The 21191-nt window shown below is 39.5% G+C and overlaps 1 protein-coding gene across 2 annotated transcripts in view; it reads left to right on the forward strand.

Annotated features, from left to right (window-relative positions):
* The first annotated feature begins 540 nt into the window (after window positions 1-540).
* Window positions 541-21191, forward strand: part of PKHD1 (PKHD1 ciliary IPT domain containing fibrocystin/polyductin) — a 497465-nt gene continuing 476814 nt past the window's right edge. For both annotated transcript variants that reach the window (XM_053602538.1, XM_053602539.1), the window contains exons 1-6: window positions 541-692; window positions 2984-3119; window positions 4742-4819; window positions 5447-5597; window positions 14573-14681; window positions 18410-18467. In XM_053602538.1, the coding sequence (XP_053458513.1) occupies window positions 3068-3119; window positions 4742-4819; window positions 5447-5597; window positions 14573-14681; window positions 18410-18467 (448 nt within the window). In that variant the 5' untranslated portion in view covers window positions 541-692; window positions 2984-3067. The remainder of the gene's footprint in view (window positions 693-2983; window positions 3120-4741; window positions 4820-5446; window positions 5598-14572; window positions 14682-18409; window positions 18468-21191) is intronic.

Here is a 21191-nt window from a genome sequence, read left to right on the forward strand (position 1 = left end):
CTGGGTCCTACTGGATGGTGACGGATGTGGGTCAAGGACTTTCTCCTGGTTAAGGAGGCAAGGCCAGAAGGGAAGAGGGAAAGTACAAAAATGAAGAGGGTTAGTCAAACTTTCTCAGCAAGACATTGATCAAGTTACTTCCTTTCTTTGCTTCTTTAGGCATAGGAACGTTAACTCAAATCCTGGTTTTTATGAGTCTCTCTTCTGGATGAAGAGCTGGATTCTGCTCTTATATGGGGACCAGCCCTTTCTCCCGGGCCTTTCTCCTGGGTCCTCTGTTTGGTCACTGACTTACTGGCCAATTCTTTCAATGTTGAATGCATCTGTCTCACTGTGTGGACTTTTACTTAAAATTCTTGTCTAGGATAAAGCAGTCAGTGGAGAAAAATGCAAGACACCCTCTCTTCGGTCATTAATAAAGGACCCAGAGGAAAAAATCTAAGTAGCTTGTGTTAATCATTAAACTTGCCCTATGGCCACCTCCGAACTTTTACTCTGGTTGGCATTTGGCTGGGACACAAACAAGTTAGGTGAGTTATAGTCCAACGTGAATGAGTTACCTGCACGGTAGCTGCAGGCCGAGCTCTAACCAGATAACGTGGCCCTCGGTTCCTGGCAGAGGGAAACAAGATCATCTAGAAAGAAAAGATAATTTCTCCCTTGAGTCACAACGAGACAGAAACAGAAAAAAGGTACTGTTTGATTCAGGCAAGTCTCTGCTCCCTGTTTCCTAAGTATTGTATCTCTCGTTAACATTGTGGAACAAAGGGACATGGGGGATCTATAGTAGCACCCCGCAGCTTCATTTCTCACTGTCCAAAGAAAGGGAAGCCCAAAGGGAAGTGGGGAAGAAAGGAAGAGGTGGACATAGCGGGAGAGAGACTGTTACTGAATACACGTAGTTCTGTTCTGTGGTTGAAAATTTTCTGATTAAAAGAAACAAACAGAGACTGTATTTATTTATCCCCAGCAAGAATTAGTGGATTGGTTAATCCACACTAAGAAAAGTCGTGTTTATTATTAACTTAATTGCTCTATTTTAGAAGACAAGATGCAAGTCTGAATGTAGGATTTTAAGGAAACCAGTGTGTGAATTTTTATTTCTATTGTTCTAAGCTTGGGTGTAGGCACTGAAATGAAACAAATGGTTAAATCGTGCGTCCAGACTGAAAAAGATTGTCCCGTGCTGAGTATATTCTTTTGGGTGTAACAAGTGAGTCAGATCCTGTGCATCTGGACTAACAGCAAATGCTCCTGGGTACCCTTTTTGGTGCAGTAGATGTAGCTCTGAAAATTGAATTATTCATAAATTGAATTTTATTCCAAATGGACATAAAGATGTAGTTAACTTTGCAATGTGTGAAAGCACTTACTGAATCCACTTGAAAATTTAAAAATTCTCTTTCTAAATGCAGGCAGCCTCTACTCCCACTCCATTGGGTGCTCTTTCCCAGCACTTAGGATAGTATGTGGCATATAATAGATGTATTATCAATGTTTGCAGTGTTGAATTCAATATAAATAATTTTATATTGTGGGCTATCTCAGTCAGCATGTACCTGTAAGATAGGCTTATGCAGATAGGTTTCTGCAGATATGCTTTTTCCGGGGGTTGATTGTGACTTTTATTCCCTGAAATGGTATAACTACTTCTCATTTCAGTCTTTTCTTAAAAATAGAGATTAAACGTATATGTAGTAATATATGTGTATGAGTTTAATTCTTTAATTTTTTAAACTTTCAGAACAGTAGAGAGCCAGTATTTGAAGAGGATTTTCTCTGGCTTTGGGTTGGGGGGCACAGCTCAGCACCTACTTAGAGCAGGTGTCGGGGTGCTTAGGCATACCGGTTTCAGCCAGGCTTCCGTGGGTCCTGGCCAACCCACACAAGCATGAAAGTCATTTCTCTCAGATTAGGTAAACCCAGATTTAGGGTATTTAAATATGTATTCGTCAATCTGAATTTACTGTGTTCTCTTTGGGACCTTTTCACTAAGAAAGTTGTGGAAATATAATACTATTCCCTGGATCTTTTTAAAAAAACGTACCATCCGTAGCATGGGTGATGAACCTGATTTTGTGAGGATTTTTTTTTTTTTTTTTTTTGCTTATCTGTGGTGTGTGATATCCCGAAAAGTATGCACAGACCTTTTTTGACTACTCAGCTTTTGTTAGTGTTTGTGTATTCAACGTGTGGCCCAAGTCAACTCTTATTCTTCCAATGTGCAGCAGAGAAAAAATAAAATATTGGACACCCTTGGTCTAGAAAGAGAGGCATGCGTGTACCATTTTGCATTTTGCCTGGTCCAGGTTCTGCAGATGTAGGCCAGAGGTCCATGGTGGAAGGTGGGTGAGAACTGGGATGGCTGATGAAGGAGTCGTGGGCGGCTCCTGAGTAGGGCTATGAAGGAGGGTCGGGATCTCTGAGGCTACCAAGTGAGTTCAGAAAATCCAGGAAGGGATGAGCAGAGGCCGAGGCTGATGTGTGGAGGGCTTGTCTGAGGGGAGCAGGGTTTAGATGGAGAGTGGCTCAGGGAAAGCTGGAACAGTAGGATAGGGCAATCCAAAAGAGCCCCTCCACCCTACCATTCACTAGTATTTAATATCTGGAATTTATTTTTAAAAATTCAGCTTTTGCTGGTGAATGATGCCCCATGATTATATCAATGTACACAGCTATGATTTAATAAAAAAAAAAAATTCAGCTTTTGTTCAATGCCGAGTTAGTGAAGGAAGTTGTCATTTATCTGACTCAAACATGCATGAAATAAGCTAGTGGGACAAGGTGGTGGGGTAGTGGTGGTGACTTTATATAAGATTGGTAGATAATCCTTTACCCCTGAGCTTGAAAGATGGTGGGTCTTTAATTCACCTAGTGGTGAAGATATTAGGGCTACATTTATATGGTATCTTATTAATTTCCCAAGTTTTAGTACATAGAGAACCAAAAATGATAATAATTTTTCACTTCACTTTTTATAAAGCACCAAAGCTATGTTGCTCCAATCAAAGCTGAAAATGCTTTTAATGTCTGAGCAATCTTAAGAGGATTGATTTAAGTGGACACCATGACTATCTGGCTGATCTCTCTGATGAGTATTGAAGTTCTACTTTGGGCAGGTAAGTAGAATGCATTTTTGAACAGAGTCTAGACAAGAACACAATTAGATTATATTGAGAACTATTACTGATATTTAAAATATTATTTTGGTTGTATACCATAAATATTCACAATTTTTACTTATCAATTGAAGAATTGAATTTAAAATATTATTTTAGGAGGTGTTGAAGTGTCTTCTTTTGGGTTTAAATTTTCTGTTTAATAATTTTTTTTTTCTGTCTAACAGCTGAAGTTATATCCTAAATTGTTGTGACCATATCCTTCAATTTTTAGGGACCAGTGGAGGCTGCTGTTATAGTTCAGAGCTTTTAATAATAACTTAGAAGCTTTCTTTTATAATTCCCTTTTGGGCTATATGATGTAATTCTTTTTAGATTTTACTGCTCTGCCTTTGCAAAGGGAGTAACTTGTCTTAGTGATTAATGACTTCTGTATTAAAATGCCCTTTTTTCAGATTGTGTCACCAATTTTCTCCATGAATTTGATTATCCTCTGTATCTTTTTATGACATTTGCTTTTGGTCTTCTTTAGCTAAAAGTTTTGAATTTTTAAGGGGTAAGGATGGTCTAGTTTGGCTAGGGCTGCATTTATGTTAATATGAACAGCGCTCCAGCACCCCTGGGTATGCTGTGCACCACGTCCATCACTGCGTATGGAAGCCCTGGGCTGGCCACAGTTTCTGATGTGGAAACTGTAAAAGTGCTCTGTAGAGAGCAATTTCCTTGCTTATTACCTCACTAAGGAGCTGACTGATGTTTGCTGGCTTCCCTGAAGTGGCTTGACTGCTATCAGGGCATATCCAGGAACATCTTCAAAGATGGAAGGCTGTAAGATCATGCCCAGCTGATGGTCTATATGGGCAAACCCGATCTAGCCTAGCATGTGAATTCTAGACCGCTTTTTTTTTTTTTTAAAGGAAATTCCAGTAATGATTCATGCCTCAGCTCCTCTCTAAGCAGACAAAGCAACAATCTAGGGAATTTGCATCTATTTGTATCTGAGGTCATTCTGACCATGAGGGGAAACTAGAGGACAGTGCACTCAGTAGGAGACTGAAATACGGACAGCTTCCAGAAGTCTCTCCTCCCCAGGAGGGGGAATAAGTGATGGTCTTTGTAGTTCAATGTGGCCACCTGATTAGAGAATGGAAAAGAGGATAGAGAAATACTAGTGTGTCCCTGAGGCTCTTTCCAAAGGAAGTAGAACTATAGGGTCCATCTGATGAACACTGGGTTTTTGAACATCCAAGATGAGAAGAATCAGTCAGAATTTTCCTTAAAATGGGGTGGGCATACCCAAAGCACTGACCTAAGCATTATACAAGTATTGATGTAACAAAAACTTGTGTATCTTTTAATATTTTCAAATAAAAACAAACATCCCTTCCCAAGAAAACAACAAAAAATAGGGATTCTGAGAATCTGTTTCCCAGACCAGCAGCTCTGTTGGCAATGTAAATTCTTGGGCCCCTCCCCAGACCTACTGCACTGAAAACTCAGAGTGGGGCCCAGCAATCTCTTCTGGTGATTTCTGATGCATGCTAAATTTTGACTTAAAATATTGGGGAAACTAGTGGATTGAAATCTGACCCTCAAAAAAGTGTTTTCCTCACTTTTCATAGTACCTTACCTGAGTTTACGTATTGAACCTGGAGAAGGCAGTCTTGCGGGGGGAACGTGGATCACAGTCATTCTTGATGGTAGGTTTGATTTTACCAAGTGAAAGTTTCTTACTTATCGACCCACAGTCGTAAAGAATATGTGTGTTTGGTTTTCTTCTTTGTCTAAGGACAGATGTGAAAGGGGGCATGTTGGGAACTAGACAGAATGTCCATCTTCTGTCTTTGCAGAGGCTCCCTTGCTAATGTCACAGAGGCAGAGCACGTCATACACTGCATGTCTGTGTCTACTTTCTTGTCCCAAGCTATGGGACAAGCTATGGATTCTGGGAACCCTAAATGAGATGACAAGGCAGTGCATAGCTTAGTATTTGGTAATGTGTCCCCTGGAATCTTCCTTGTTCTATACTTAAATACTTGGGGCTCCTAATCTGTGCTTATCATACTCAACTCTAGACCAGTACGGAGTACATTTTGGGATTAAAAGTTTCTTTTTTAGATTTAGGTGGACCTGAAGACAGAAGACTGTTTTATAAGCTTATAAATGAGAAAACTCCTTTATACAGCAATTACTAGGAAATGACTATTAATTTAATCCTTGGGTAAATTCAATGTCTCACACTGCCCCCACGTGGCCGCATTTTTGCATTACTTTGTGCGTATTACAATTCTGCCAAGCCTGAGATTTCCCCTTTCCCTTATATTTAGGTTTGGGATTGGGTGTCCTTTACCCCACCAATGGCTCTCAAATGGAGATACACCTGGTGAACATGAACGTGGCCATGTCTGCACTGCCTACTATCCCCTGTGATGTCTTTCCCGTGTTTTTGGATTTGCCCGTGGTGACATGCCGGACAAGGTACACCCGTTTAGGAATAGGAAGACCAGATAGGAAATGGGCTTTTGCTTATCTCAGTAGCTTTGGTGACTTATTAGAGCAACTCCTGCTGTGACTGCAATTAACCAGTTATAGTTTTAAAAAATGTTCTACATGAATATACTTCATAAGAGATCTCTATTTTGGGTTTAGAGCATAAGGTAAGATGGGAGTATGGGAAATAATTTTGAGATATTTAGAAGGAAGGGCTGGATTATGTTTCCATTTGTTTTTTGCAAGGAGTTTTGTGGCTATTAAGATTTTAATAAATTGTGACATTTTGCCTTTAAAATTATTGATCATTTGGGCTAAGCATAATTGTAATAATGGTGCATAAACCCAAAACCAGTTAGAAAGGAAATCTTCTTTAGGCTCAGTTCGTTTGTTGAGTTTGGTATTATCTCTATGTAGGAATTATTTTTAAAGAATTCCACATAATCTGTTATTCTACTCAAGTTTTTGTTAGCCTATGACGTTTACATCAGTTCATCCTTTCTTTACTTGTGTCTTAGACAAACTACATAAAAGTGGATCATTGATTAAGAAGAAAAAATACCATTCATTTTTTGTTCCCTCTTCAGAAAGAGTCCCCCTTTTCCATTTTTGTGTTTTAAAACTCACCAACTGTATTACAACTGCCATCTCGTCCCTGAACGTCCAACTGAGTGTAATCTTTCCCTTCTTCGAAAGAGAGAGAAGAAACACCTTTTAGTGGAGCATCCACAGGGCGTGTGTGGGCACCACACTTTGTTGTGTAATTCATCACTCTGAAAAGAGACCTTTTTGTAATTTACACAAAGACACAGCAGGTGTAGACTTGTCACACTGTTGCCTCATACTAAATTTCTTATGTCAGCTGTCCACTTGTCAGATTCATCCACAGAGGTAAGTGTTTTGAGGATGGAGGGTGTGTTAAATATCAGCTTTGTAGTCTTTATGGTGTATTATGCAATACAATATGAGTAGAAGATGTTCAACAAATGTACTGAAGTTCCTTATTGCGCTACTGTTTTTAAAACTGGGTGATATATTTTCTTTAGGTTTCATGGTATATTTGGACATAGACTTTCTGCAAGGGCTTGCCATGACATAAGTCGAAGCTTTCAAGATTTGTATGTGCTATCTCCTTAATCCTTACATACTAACAACTTCAGGATGCACCATTGATTTTATGTCATCTTTTTCAAAACAGTGGAAATGTTATCCTCTCAAATATATATGTTCAACTTCATCAATTGGAAGCTGAATATCAAATTCAATTAATATACAAGCGTAAAAAGATGTACACTTTATCATCAAAGAAATGCTGTTCATGCTCATTAGCATGAAAAGACATAATTGCTTTCTCCAAAACAGCCATTACAATATCAAAATCAGCACTGTCAAGCAAAATATAATGTGATCAAAGGTGTAATTTAAAATTGCCTAGTAGCCACATTCTTGAATCAAGAAAGAAATAAGTGGCTTGGCACATGTAGCACAGTGGTTACCATGCTGGCCACATACACCAAGACTGGCAGGTTTGAACCCAGCCCAGGCCTGCTAAACAACAATGACAACTAAAACAACTAAAAAATATCGGGGCGTTGTGGTGGGTACCTGTAGTCCCAGTTACTTGGGAGGCTGAGGCAAGAGAATCACGTAAGCCCAAGAGTTTGAGGTTTCTGTGAGCTGTGACGCCATGGCACTCTACTGAGGGTGACATAGTGAGACTCTGTCTCAAACAAAACAAAACAAAACAAAAAATAACAACAACAAAAGAAATAAGTTAAATTCAAAAGGAGCAAGTGAAATTAATTTTAAAAATATGTTTTATTTAACCCAATGTATCCAAAGTACTACTATTTTAATATGTAATCTACATAAATTATTAATGAAATACTTTGTATTCTTGTTTTTAATACCAAGTCTTCAAAGTCCACTGTGTATGTTACAATCATAGGGCATCTTATTTGGGACTGCCCACCTTTCAACAAGCACATCAGGCTAGTTACTAACACAATGGACAATTCAGATTTAAATACTCAAGGTCATGCTAAGCATTTTATTGGTAACACTTGCACAGGAAGCACTTCTTCCATCTAGCTTCTGTCTTATTCATAATATTCTCCTTTTACTAAAATCAACATGGATGACAGCCTCGAGTGGCAAAGAAGCCACTGTGATTTTCATAAAAAGATAAGACAGTGCCCAGGATTCTATGTCTTGATGGATATTTGAGATATCTATGGGCTGCTTGGATGATTATAAAGTCGAGACGTTTTATATCAATGTCTTTTATTAGAAAATTCCTAGAATTCAAGCCCACTTTTCCCTTAACTTTTGGTGCTTACACACATAAATCTCTTAATTTACCTGGAACTATCATTTTTTTAAAATGGAAACTGAGAATAGATTATGTATCAACATTCTTTAAAGGTAGGGTCTCACTCTGTCACCCAGGTCGGAATACAGTGGCATGATCATAGCTCTCTGTAATCTTGAATTCCTAGGCTCAAGCAATTCCTTCTCTTAGACTCCTGTGTAGCTGAGACTATGGGTACATACCACCACACCTAGATAATTTTTTATTTTTGAAGAGATGAGGTCTCATTATGTTGTCCAGGCTGGTCTCAAATTCCTGGCCTCAAGCAATCCTTCTACCTCACTCAGCTTTCCAAAGCGCTGGAAGGGCTAGGATTATCTGTGTGAGTAACCAAGCCTGGCCCTTTCCAATTTTTAAAGTATTATGAACTTATGATTCTGAGAAAAAGGACAGATTAAAAAAACATTTCAGGGTTTATGGAGGATAGTCCACAAAAACATATTTCAGGGACTTTTAACCACACAAAAGTCCTAACTTCTTTTGCTGAAGATCTAATCTTTATTTTTTTTTTATTGTTAAATCATAGCTGTGTACATTAGTGCAATCAAGGGGTAAAATGTGCTGGTTTCATATACAATCTGAAATAGTCTCATCAAACTGTTCAATGTAGCTTTCATGGCATTTTCTTAGTTATTGTATGCAGACATTTGTATTCTGCATTTAGTAAGTTTTGCCTGTACCCATTCTAAGAGGCATGGTAGGTGTGGCCCCACCCATTCCTCTCCCTCCATCCTAACCTCCCCACTCCCTTCCCCTTCCTTGGCCCTTTCCCCATATTCTTGTGCGATAGTTGGGTTATAGCCTTCATGTGAAAGCTATAAATTAGCTTCATAGTAGGGCTGAGTACATTAGATACTTTTTCTTCCATTCCTGAGATACTTTACTAAGAAGAATATGTTCCAGCTCCATCCATGTAAACACGAAAGAGGTAAAGTCTCCATTTTTCTTTAAGGCTGCATAATATTCCATGGTATACATGTACCACAATTTACTAGTCCATATGTGGGTTGATGGGCACTTGGGTTTCTTCCATGACTTAGCAATTATGAATTGGGCTGCAATAAACATTCTGGTACAGATGTCTTTGTTATGTTGTGAGTTTTGGTTTTCTGGGTATATACCTAGTAAAGGAGTTATAGGATTGAATGGCAGGTCTATTTTTAGGTCCCTAAGTATTCTCCAAACATCCTTGCAGAAGGAACGTGTGCATTCCCACTAGCAGTGTAGAAGTGTGCCTTTTTCTCCACATCCACACCAACATCTCTGGTTTTGGGATTTTGTTATGTGGGCTACTCTTACTGGGGTTAGGTGATATCTCAAAGTAGTTTTGATTTGCATTTCTCTGATGATTAAGGATTAAGATTGACGAGCTTTTATTCATGTGTTTCTAGATCATGCATCTGTCTTCTTTAGAGATGTTTCTCTTCAAGTCCCTTGCCCAGCCTGAGATGGGATCACTTGTTCTTTTCTTGCTAATACGTTTTGAGTTCTCTGTGGATTCTGGTTATTACACCTTTATCAGAGGTATAACCTGCAAATATTTTCTCCCATTCTGAGGGCTGTCTGCTTGCTTTACTTACTATGTTCTTGGCTCTACCGAAGCTTTTTAGTTTGATCAGGTCCCAGTAGTGTATTTTTGATACTGCTTCAATTGCCTGGGGAGTCCTCCTCATAAAATATTCACCCAGGCCAATTCCTTCAAGAGTTTTCATTGCACTTTCTTCAAGTATTTTTATAGTTTTGTGTCTTAAGTTTAAGTCTTTTATCCAGTGAGAGTCTATCTTAGTTAATGGTGAAAGGTGTGGGTCCAGTTTCAGTCTTTTACAGATCGCCAGCCAGTTCACCCAGCACCATTTGTTAAATAGGGAATCTTTTCCCCACTGAATGTTTTTAATTGGCTTGTCAAAGATCAAATAAACAGTAAGTAGCTGGATTCATCTCTTGGTTCTCTATTCTGTTTCAGACATCTACTTCTCTGTTTTTGTGCCAGTACCATGCTGTTTTGATCACTATTGATTTATAGTACAGTCTCAGGTCTGGTAGCATGATTCCTCTTGCTTTGTTTTTCTTTCTGAGTAATGTTTTGGCTATTCGAGAATTTTTCTGATTCCATATAAAACGAAGTATTATTTTTTCAAGATCTTTAAAATATGACAATGGAGCTTTGATAGGAATTGCATTAAAATTATATATTGCTTTGGGTAGTATAGACATTTTAACAATGTTGATTCTTCCCAGCCATAAGCATGGTATGTTTTTCCATTTGTTAACATCACAGGTATTTCTTTTCTTAAAGTTTCATAGTTCTCTTTGTAGAGATCTTTCATGTCCTTTGTTTGTTATACTCCCAAATATTTCATCTTCTTTGGCACTACTGTGAAAGAAATAGAGTCTTTGACTGTTTTTTGGGGCTTGGTTATTGTTGGTATATATAAAGGCTACAGATTTATGGGTGTTGATTTTGTAGCCTGAGACATTGCTGTATTCCTTGATAACTTCTAAAAGTTTTCTAGTAGAATCCCTAGTGTTTTCCAGATATACGATCATGTCCTCTGCGAAGAGTGAAAGTTTGATCTCTTATGACCCTATGTGGATACCCTTGATCGCCTTTCCTTCCCTAATTGCAATGGCTAAAACTTACATTACAATGTTAAAGAGCAATAGAGACAATGGGCAACCTTGCCTGGTTCCTAAACTAAGTGGAAATGATTTCAATTTAATTCCATTCAGTACAATATTGGCTGTGGCTTTGCTGTAGATGGCCTCTATTAGTTTAAGAAATGTCCCTTCTATACCAATTTTCTTAAGTGTTCTGATCATGAAGCGATGCTGGATATTAGCAAAAGCTTTTTCTGCATCAGTTGAGAGAATCATATGGTCTTTATTTTTTAGTTTGTTTATGTGCTGAATTACATTTATAGATTTACGTATATTGAACCAGCCTTGAGAGTCCTGGGATAAATCCCACTTGGTCATGGTGTATAATTTTTTTGATGTGTTGTTGGACTCTGTTCGTTAGGATCTTATTGAGTATTTTAGCATCAATATTCATTAGTGATATTGGTCTATAATTTTCTTTTCTTGTTGAGTCTTTCCCTGGTTTGGGGATCAAGGTGATGTTTGCTTTGTAGAATGTGTTGGGTAATATTCCTTCTTTTTCTATATTTTGGAAGAGGTTTAGTAATATAGGTACTAGTTCTTCTTTAAAGGTTTGGTAGAATTCTTATGTAAAGCCATCTGGTCCTGGACTTTTCTTTTTAGGGAGATTTTGTATAGTTGATGCTATTTCAGAACTTGATATAGGCCTGTTCAACATTTCCACTTCGTTCTGGCTAAGTCTTGGTAGGTGGCGTACTTCCAATTATTGGTTGATGTCTTTCAGATTTTCATATTTCTGAGAGTAGAGTTTCTTATAGTATTCGTTAAGGATTTTTTGAATTTCTGAGAGGTCTGTTGTTATTTCATCATTACCATTTCTGATTGATGAAATTAGAGATTTTATTCTTTTTTTCCTGGTTAGGTTGGCCAATGGTTTATCTATTGTATTGATCTTTTCAAAAAACCAACTTTTGGATTTATGGATCTGTTGTATAATTCTTTTGTTTTCAATTTCATTTAATTCTGCTCTGATTTTGGTTATTTCTTATCTTCTGCTGGGTTTGGGGTTAGAATGTTCTTCCTTCTCCAGTTGCTTGAGATGTCCCATTAAGTTATTAACTTCCTCTCTTTCCATTTTCTTGAGGAAGGCTTGCAGTGCTATAAATTTCCCTCTTAGGACTGCCTTTGCAGTATCCCAGAGGTTCTAGTAATTTGTGTCTTGATTGTTGTTTTGTTCCAAAATTTTGGTGATTTCCTTCTTAATCTCGTCTATAACCCATCTATCCTTCAGCATAAGGTTGTTTAGCTTCCATGTTTTTGTATGGATATGCAGGTTCCTGTTGTTGAGTTCAACTTTTATTCCATGATGGTCTGAGAAGATGCAAGGAATAATTTCTATTTTTTAAAATTTGCTGAGGTTAGATTTGTGGCCTAGGATGTGGTCGATTTTGGAGTATGTTCTGTGGGCTGATGAGAAGAATGTGTATGCAGTTTTGTTGGGATGAAATGTTCTGTAGATGTCTGTTAAGTCCCGATGTTGAATGGTTAAGTTTAAATCTAAGATTTCTTTGCTCAGCTTCTTTTTGGAGGATCTATCTAGCACTGCTAAAGGGGTGTTAAAATCTCCAACTACTATGGAAGTGGAGGAAATCAAGTTTGTCATGTTTGTTAGAGTTTCTCTTATAAATTGAGGTGCGTTCTGGTTGGGTGCATAAATATTAATAATTGAAATCTCATTATATCGAGTATTACCGTTAACAAATATGAAGTGTCCATCCATATCCTTCCTTATTTTGGTTGGTTTAAAGCCTATTGCATCTGCGAATAGGATTTCAACACTTGCTTTTTTCTGGAGTATAGATGACCATCTCTTCACCTTGAGTCTGTATTTGTCTTTTAATGTAAGATGCGATTCTTGTATGCAGCAGATATCTGGCTTAAGTTTTTGTATCCAGTCAGCCAACCTGTGCCTCTTTAGAGGACAATTTAAACCATTCACATTAATTGAGAATATTGATAAACCTTTGAAGAGTCCGGTGGACATTTTGGATCCTTTTGCAGCTGTGTAAGTTGGAATTTGATCAAAATTTTCTGGGTGGGTTTACTTTTGTGGTGTAGGGTTACACTGGTATTTATGGAGGATAGGTCTGAGAATATCCTGGATAGCTGGTTTAGTTATGGCAAATTTCTTCAACATGCGAATGTCGTTAAAGTATTTAATTTCTCCATCATAAACGAAACTCAGTTTAGTTGGGTACAGGATCCTGGGTTGAAAGTTATTTTGTTTTAGGAGATTAAAAGTCAATGACCATCCTCTTCTAGCTTGAAAGGTTTCAGCAGAGAGAGCTTCAGTTATTCTAATATTCTTCCCCTTGTAGGTAATGGTTTTCTTTCGTCTGGCTGCTCTCAGAATTTTCTCCCTCATATTAACTTTAGTGAAATTGATTATGATGTATCTGAAGAACGTCTTATTCAGGTTGAGTCATGCTGGAGTTCTGAATCTATCTGGTATATGAATTTCAGAATCTCTTGGCATGTCTGGAAAGTTCTCTTTCATAATCTCATGGAGAAGAGACTCTGTGCCTTGTGAAGCCACTTCATTGCTTTTGGGGATCCCTATAAGATGAATATTGGTTTTCTTCGAATTATCCCAGAGCTCTCTGAGAGAGTGATCTGTTTTTGCCCTCCATTTCTCTTCCTCTTTGAGAGTTTGGGAGCATTTGAAAGCTTTGTCTTCAATGTCAGAAATCCTTTCTTCTGCTTGCTCCATTCTGTTACTGAGGGATTCTACTGTGTTTTTCTGATCTTTGAGGGATGCAACTTCTTGTCTCAATGTGTCAAAATCTTTGGTCATTTGGTCTTTGAATTCGTTGAATTCTTTAGATATCTTTTGGGTTATTGCTTGGAATTCTAATTTGATCTTATTTGCTATCCAGATTCTGAATGCAATTTCTGACATCTCAGCTATTTGTTTGTGCATGGGATCTTGTGCTGTGTCTGCCCCATTGATCCTTGGGGGAGTTGATCTACTCTGATTATTCATATTGCCACAGTTTTTCTGTTGATTTTGCCTCATGATTGTTTTTTACCATTGCCTCTGGCTGTCCTCAGAGTTGGGGAGGTATCTCTCCAAGATTAGACCCCAGCTGTATCACTCTATTGTTGCTGTATCTTTGTAGGGAGTGACCCTGTGTAGTTCCTCTGGGGCTGCCCCAGCCAGGGAGTTCTGGTTGTGGAAGCAGCTCCGGAGTGTGACACACCCGGATCCAGCAACAGGATGGGGGGTGTTTCACATGGTTCTGGGAGTGCCGGGCGCCCAGTGACTTTGGGACAGAGAGCCCAATGCTCCTGAAGTCTCTGGCCAGGAGAAGGGGTCTGGAGGGCATGTAAGTACCACAGTTTCTGGCCAGACAAGTGGGCCTGTGTGGAGGCAGGGAGGGTACAGGAGGGAGGACGTAAGGTTGCATGCCTCCCACAGTTCCTGGTCAGGGTGTGCAGAGGCCCAGCGGGCACGGGTCATGGGTTGGGGGTCATGGCACAGCGCTTACCGAGGTCCAGATGGACATCAATGGTGGTCTGGCGCAATTCTTATGGAGATCTGGGCGGCGCAGCTCTTATGGAGGTCTGGGTGGGCGCCGGTTGCAGTTACAGTGCAGCTCTTCTAACTAATTATTTCGATTGCTTCCTTGAGAGTTGCTGAGAAGTGCCTACCTCTTCCTGGACTTTTGTTGTCCTCTGGAAGCCTCCCTCTTGGCCTCCAGATTCTAAGTCACAGTAAAGAGGAAGGAGATAAGAAGGTGATTTGACCTTGAAGATCTAATCTTTAAAGTCTAGTAATTATGAACGGATCTATGGGGTGAAAGGTAAAATACAGGACTTCTTAACTAGGCTCTGTTTCACAAGTGCAGGGAAGAAATTTGAAGGGGTCAAATTGGCTTCTAGCATGGAAATTCATGGGTTTTGATTCCTAAGAGTTTCCCCTTTATTCCCTTAGATCTCTGCCTTCTGAAGCACATGAGGCTCTGTACTCCCTAGAAGTGTACTTTGGAGGACAGGCAATAGGCAGCCCAAGTCCAGGAGCACAAGAAAGCTGTACTTTCAAGGTGGGTGCTTGGGATGGAAGAATGTGTATTTGCATAGTCTGAGGGTGGGCTGGTGTTCTCAAAAGGTGAGTTATAAGTCAATCTGAGAGTCTGACAGGGTGAGGAGAAAGGTGGATGGTAGTGATAGTTTCTTAGACTATAGTAGTGAAACACAAGTATTGAGCACATGCACGTCAGGCTCTAGCTGAATGCTTTATATAAACTGTCTAATTAAGTGTTCACAGCAGTTTTATGGGGGTAGCTGTTTATTATCCTATTTTTACTGATGGAAAACCTGAGGCTCAAGGAGATTAAGTTAATTTGTCTATGTCATCCAGGTAGTAAATGGCAGAACCACGATTTGAACCTGTATCTGCTTCTAAATTCTCATCTAAACTGAAGCCCATAGAAGAGCCACAGAGCTTATCTTTTTGCACTAGTAATTTTATTTTGCAGCTAAGCTCATGCTGTGTATCAGGGTGATGAAGGAACTCAGGGATCTAACTTCTTATAGCAGATTTTTATATCTTATAGTAGATTTCTGCTACTCTTTCCAGCACTGAACAGATGTAACATTTGCTGGTGGAATTCTCATTTGTATTCAGATCTAAAAGGGGGGTGGGGAGAGAGAGAGAGAAAAAGAGAAAGAGAGAAAGAAAGAAAGAAAGAAAGAGAGAGAGAGGATATGAAGCCAATACTTGACTTATTTTACAGCCTCAATTTCTATACTGGGGCTTCATTTTATGTTTGGTTCCATCTCCTATCCCTCTCAGATTACTTGTACACTAAAAACGATCTCTAAAAGGGATCATAAAAGGCAGAGGTTTGACGAAGTTCCCACTGATGTGATTGTACTTCACATGGGGTGCCTCTGTTGAGGAGTTGTCCCAAAGAGTACAATTTAGTTGAAAATTAATGCTCCCTTAGAATATGACTTTACCCTCTGCACCCATGTCTAGTATCATCTACCTTTCATATATGCTATTTGTTTTTGAAATTTTGAATTTGCTGTCAATTCACATTTAATAACGTGTTTCTTAGTTCAAGAGAAACTTGTTTTCTAGAATTTTGCTTCTGTACATATGCAGTCTAAAGAAAAAATAATTATATTGTCCTTTCTTATTGAAAGCTGTCCTACCACCTCTACACTGTCTCGAGGAATCTAGCAGAAGAGAGATAACTGAGCATGCTTCTTAATCACCAGGCTCCTCTCACCCCAAATAGTAGTTTTCCTACTTATTAAAAGATTGGTAAGGAGAGAGGGTGGAAAAAAGAGAAACACTTCCTAAAATTACACATTAAAAAAAACAAATCTGTCAGTGGTTTTTCTATCTTGGCCAGTTGCTTAAAAATCACCAGGGGACTTGGTTAATGAGAGGCATTCCAAGCTGAATGAAAACACAGTGTGTCTCTTTGTTTGGGTACTGAGACTAGGGAGCCACAAGTATTAAAAATTAATCCCGTCTTGCCAGTCCACTCCAAAGAGCCTGCTGTGGGCACTGACAAGCTTGAACCACTCACAGAAGGTTTATCCCGCAGCTGGTGGCTGTGGCTTTCTCGTTCTAATCCACTGTGTTCCCTCTTCCCCATCTTGCCTCTGTTGACCTTACTTGAGCTCAAGGATCAGCATGCAGGAAGCTTGATTTGGAAGCTCATTAATTTTTCACTTTGTCTTGTTTCTAGCCTGGCGAGTGACCAGGGGCCGGTTTCTCTTAGAAATGTACCATTTTATGTTGTGTTAGCTCAAGAGAGAATCAGAAGTGAAGCCCTTTTTTGAGGTTTAAGCCTGAGCCTGCCCCCCCACTCTCTGAGGAATTGCTATATTCCCCATGAAGTTCTGGTAGAAGGATTGATTACAGACCAAGGGGTAGATGTTACATTTCAAGTTGGAAATTGAGATGTATGCCTCCTCATTTGGTTTGGATATAGTCGCTCCATCTACCTCAGTTTCTAACATGTGAGATGGGGCCATAAGCTCTGCTCTGCTTGCCGGGACTCCTGTGATATAGTTCCCTGGAAATGACATCAGTGTAAAAGCGTCTCAGAGGGAGGTGGAGGCCTGGGGCAGTGATTATGGGAAGGCTGAGGGGAATGGCATGTTTGGCAGGTGTGTGTAGAACTGTGTTAATCTTTATCTATTGGTAAGAACAGAGCCAGCTCCCAATTTATGAAGTCACAGAATTCTTATTTTAGTCCCTCTGACTGTATATATTTTCTCTCAACTATTTTCTAAGTTTTCCTTTGGACAGTGAGAAAATTGACTTTGATAGTAGACTGTAAGGCCAGCCCTGCAGATTAATACTTAAAACTCACACGTGATAAGCCATCACCAGCTTTGTCTATGGGTTCCCAACAGAAAAGACTGTTGCTTCCCGATGGCTGATTATGGCTGTTGATTAACAATGGAGTTACTCTTTGGTGATAGTCTTCCTGGGAAAGTGGACTCCTGGGGTGCTGGAAGCAGACCAAATAAAACAATTTTCTCTGATTTGTTTTGCAAAAGGGAAACACTGTAGGTTGTATGGAATGTGGGCAGTCTCTGCATAAGAGTTTGGGGCTGAAGTGATGGGAGGTGGAGATAGGTGTCCTCCTGTGTGAGTCATTGTCTCGTTGGTCAAACATTGACCTGGTCAGTCAGTCCATCCTCACACTTCGCTGTCTATTCGCACTGGCCCCAGTGTGGTTTCCTGATGAAGTAATGCACTAACCTTAGACTAACCCAGATGTCTTGAGGTGAGATGGGATTCCTGGAATTATTTGTTTCCCTGTCCTCCTTCCAGTCAGCACATCAGTCATCCTGGATCAGGTGACCCCATCCATTCATAAAAATTTGAATGTCTTCTACACACCAGGCTATATAGAGGGACACAACAGCGACTGAGTCAGGCAGTCTCTGCCTTTATGGAGCTGTGGTTGGCAGATGATAGAAGATTGATGTGATTTGCAGAAAGAGAGCACTGTAAGATGATTTGGAGAGCCATGACCAGGCTTTCACAGGGCCCCCCAACTTCTCCCATAAATGCCATGTTTCACTTTCTTAAAGAACAATGTAGCTTGCCATGCCTTGAATCTTCTGAATCATTTCCCTGCCAACAAGCACGTTCCATTTCTCCAATAAGCACCTTGGACAAATGCCTATCTAACTTGCTATTTTTTGTAGCTTGCTAATCCCCACCAAGGTGCTGGCTGATAATGATTTAAGTTACAATCCTTCCAATTAAATAAATCAATTTTTTTCTAGAAAAAAATTATAAGGCCCAAAGACATCAAATTTATAGTGATGGAATTAAAAAATTGACCCAAAACTGCAAATAAATAAATAAATAAATAAAAAATTGACATTCTGAATTGTGGTCTACTTACCTTCCATCTCTTCTGGTAAAATATGGCCCTGGGTAGGGCTGGTGGGCAGAGAGAAGAAACAGGCTGGCTAAGGTTTGGATAATATGGTGACCTTGGTCAAATTCCCTTTAACTCGTCTATGGGAGGAATACAATAGAGAGAGAACTGTGTGACCTTGATCAAATTCCCTTTAACTCGTCTATGGGAGGAATACAATAACATCTGACAGATCTGCTTCACAGAAACATTATGATGATGAAAAGAAGTCGTTGTGAAGATGATTGGAAGAAATGCAACCATTTCCTGCATTAGACTAATGCTCCTTGCTTTGTGAGGAGTGGTTTGTACTTCTTGCATTTGTAGAAATTCTAATGAAATGCTCTCTTGCGATCATATTTTCAAAACAGTTTTCCAAGGCACAGACACCCATTGTTTACCAAGTTCATCCATCAAGTGGAGTTCCAGGTAAGAAATCTTTTATTAAAATAGGAATAATTGTGAATCCTTTTGCCAAAGCTTATTGCAAACTCTTCTACGTAGGTGGGTGGATTCTTTAAGTGGGAAAATTTAACTCCTTCTCTGATGCTGTTTTGAAAATGAGTGTCAACTGTTGATTCATTTTTAACCTGGTTTGGTTTCACCTCTGGGCTCTTTTGCTATATTACTTCACTGACAACAAAAAGAATCCAAAGGTGGAAAGCAAAAGAGGGCAGCAAAATCAAACCAGTTGATTCTGGAGACTGGAGGAAATAGAAATTATCATTGCTCGTAACTTTATAATCATTCCCATAATAAGAAAACATTGTTAAACTCTTACTGTGTGCTAGGCTCCATTCTAAGCTTTTCACGTGTCTTATTAGATCCTCACCCAAACCTGATAACTTCAGAGGTATTATAATTTCCATCTTAACGATGAAGAAATGAAGTAGCAAAAGGTTAAATAATTTGTCTGAAGTCATACAGCTAATGAATGGTGCAGGTGATTTTTGAACCCAGTTAGAATTCAGAATGACCCATAAATCCACTATTTTGTATTGTGTAGAGTAGTGTTGGATGCCACTTGGAAAGTCATAACCTGGCTTTCATTTCGGGGATTTGTTTATGAGTTAGAGAGCGCACAGATGTAGAAAAGACCAGGCGCATGGGGAGAAGATTATGTAAAGCTGGGGGATTTACATGAAAGGAGAAGGGATTGCAATGAAGAAATAGATTTAGGAATTTTCAAGTCTTTCTTGAAACTAAGTAGTAAACACAATTAGGATTATATGTGATTTGCTGTCAATTCTTGGCAAACTCCCACTTTTATTTCAGGGTTTTCATTTGTTCAGGGATTCCAGCATGATGTTAATTATGGGGACACAAGGTGCTAAGTTTTTATGCGTGGCTGTGTCTGCATATATAAACTGATCTAGTTCTGATTGGCTTGACTGGTGAAGAATGCCAAAATGAATATCTAAGTTATTGACTAAGTGTACATTTCTGTGTTTATGTGTATAGATACCAATTATGTGTATGTGTGTTTAAATTATATCCTAAGCATATGCATTTGGTATTATCTTCCTTAGTGGGTTTTTCATAGATGTGTTCCTTCCCATTTATCTGAATCATGATGACATGATAATGTTTTATTAAAAAGAGATGTGGTCTGTGAAAATCCTATGCAAACATTTGGGTCCCTGCTGCTCTGGTGTTAGAAAGCTCCTGTTTAAATGGCACAAGTCTTATTAGGGTGAGGGGTGAGGAAGATCCCAGCATTGGAAGTGTATTTCACCCACCCAGCTCTGCCAAGCCCATCTCTGTCCACTGAGTTAGAGTTCTGCATGCTGTCACTTCCACCGTCTGGGGGAAATACTGGTGGCTGGCCTGGTTGGAGTGGTCCCTCCAGGCAAGAGCAACACAGTTGCATCTTTGCAATGGCTTTCCAGCTTTCCAGATGACTACTCTCCTTTCATTTGGGAAGGCTGCCTAGAGTAGCAGCCAGGGAAATGGAGGAGGTGGTGGGGACAGCTGAGAGCTGTTGGTTTCTATATGTGGTTAACAGTCCTTTACCATGACACAGATTCTTCTAACACCATGGTCTGGCTTGGCCATTTGTCAGCCTCTGTTGGCTGTGTGTTTAGAAACCAAACAAAACTCACAGGAATTCCTACTTTCTATAAAACTGTGCCTACCAAAGCTTCATCAAAGCTAGGAAGTTGATTCTTTAATCCTACCGAAGTTAAAGAGAATTATTCTGCCCGTTTTTAGCAGTAACAGAGGAACTGAGACTCCAGGCTCCTGCCAACTCTATGACTTTTGTCTAAATTGTTAAGTTTCTGTTCTTTCTACCCAGCCACCTGTAAAAGTGGCTGCAATACCTCCTGAAAGCTTCTTCTTATTTTAGTACAAGTCATCCTTTGGCTGCAGAGGAAAGTCAATTCTTTGTACTACAACACAAACAACTTACTGTTAGTGCTCTTCGTGGCCATAAGTGTCTGAAAAGATTCAACTTTTCTATATCCAGCAACCTCAGAAGCCCTGTCAGCGCCCATTCCTCTCCCATTTTTTGAGGTTTTCCTTCAGTAACCAACATGTCTCTCATCTCTAAACATTGTCTGTGGTAGTAGCTGATCACAGTATTGATGAACAAATTCTTCAGTTGTTTGCAAGGCACATGCTTCCAAATAGTTGTGGGATTTGGTGGTAAATTTTAACTACATCACCTTGCTGTGTTGTGTTTGCTTGAAACTTTGCCTCATGCAGTTCCACAGGGCTGAGTCTAGGTGGTTTTCAAACATAGAAGCTACTAGCTCATGCAGCATTTGGTAGGGGCTCCCAAGTTCTGAGAGGGGGCTCCTTTAGATGCCTGTCCCAACTCCCCTGGGCAGTGGATGTGGGCGTGGCATGGAGGGTGCACCTTGCTGATAGGCAGCTGCCGAGGCCTACAATCCCATTCTTGTTAGAGTGTATTAAAGAGAAACTTTCCACCCAGTGGAAATCCCTGGAAGTCACATAGAGCCGTGGTTGCAACCTTTTGGTACCATGGAAGACAATTTTCCTATGGATTGGGTGGCAGGAGGGGGCATGGTTTCAGGATGATTCAAATGCTCTTTATTTCTATTATTATTACATTGTAATATATAATGAAATAATTGTACAATACACTGTAATGCAGAATCAGTGGGAGCCCTGGGCTTGTTTTTAACTAGA

Source organism: Nycticebus coucang, chromosome 9, assembly GCF_027406575.1.
Source record: "Nycticebus coucang isolate mNycCou1 chromosome 9, mNycCou1.pri, whole genome shotgun sequence".
NCBI classification, from domain to species: Eukaryota; Metazoa; Chordata; class Mammalia; order Primates; family Lorisidae; genus Nycticebus; species Nycticebus coucang.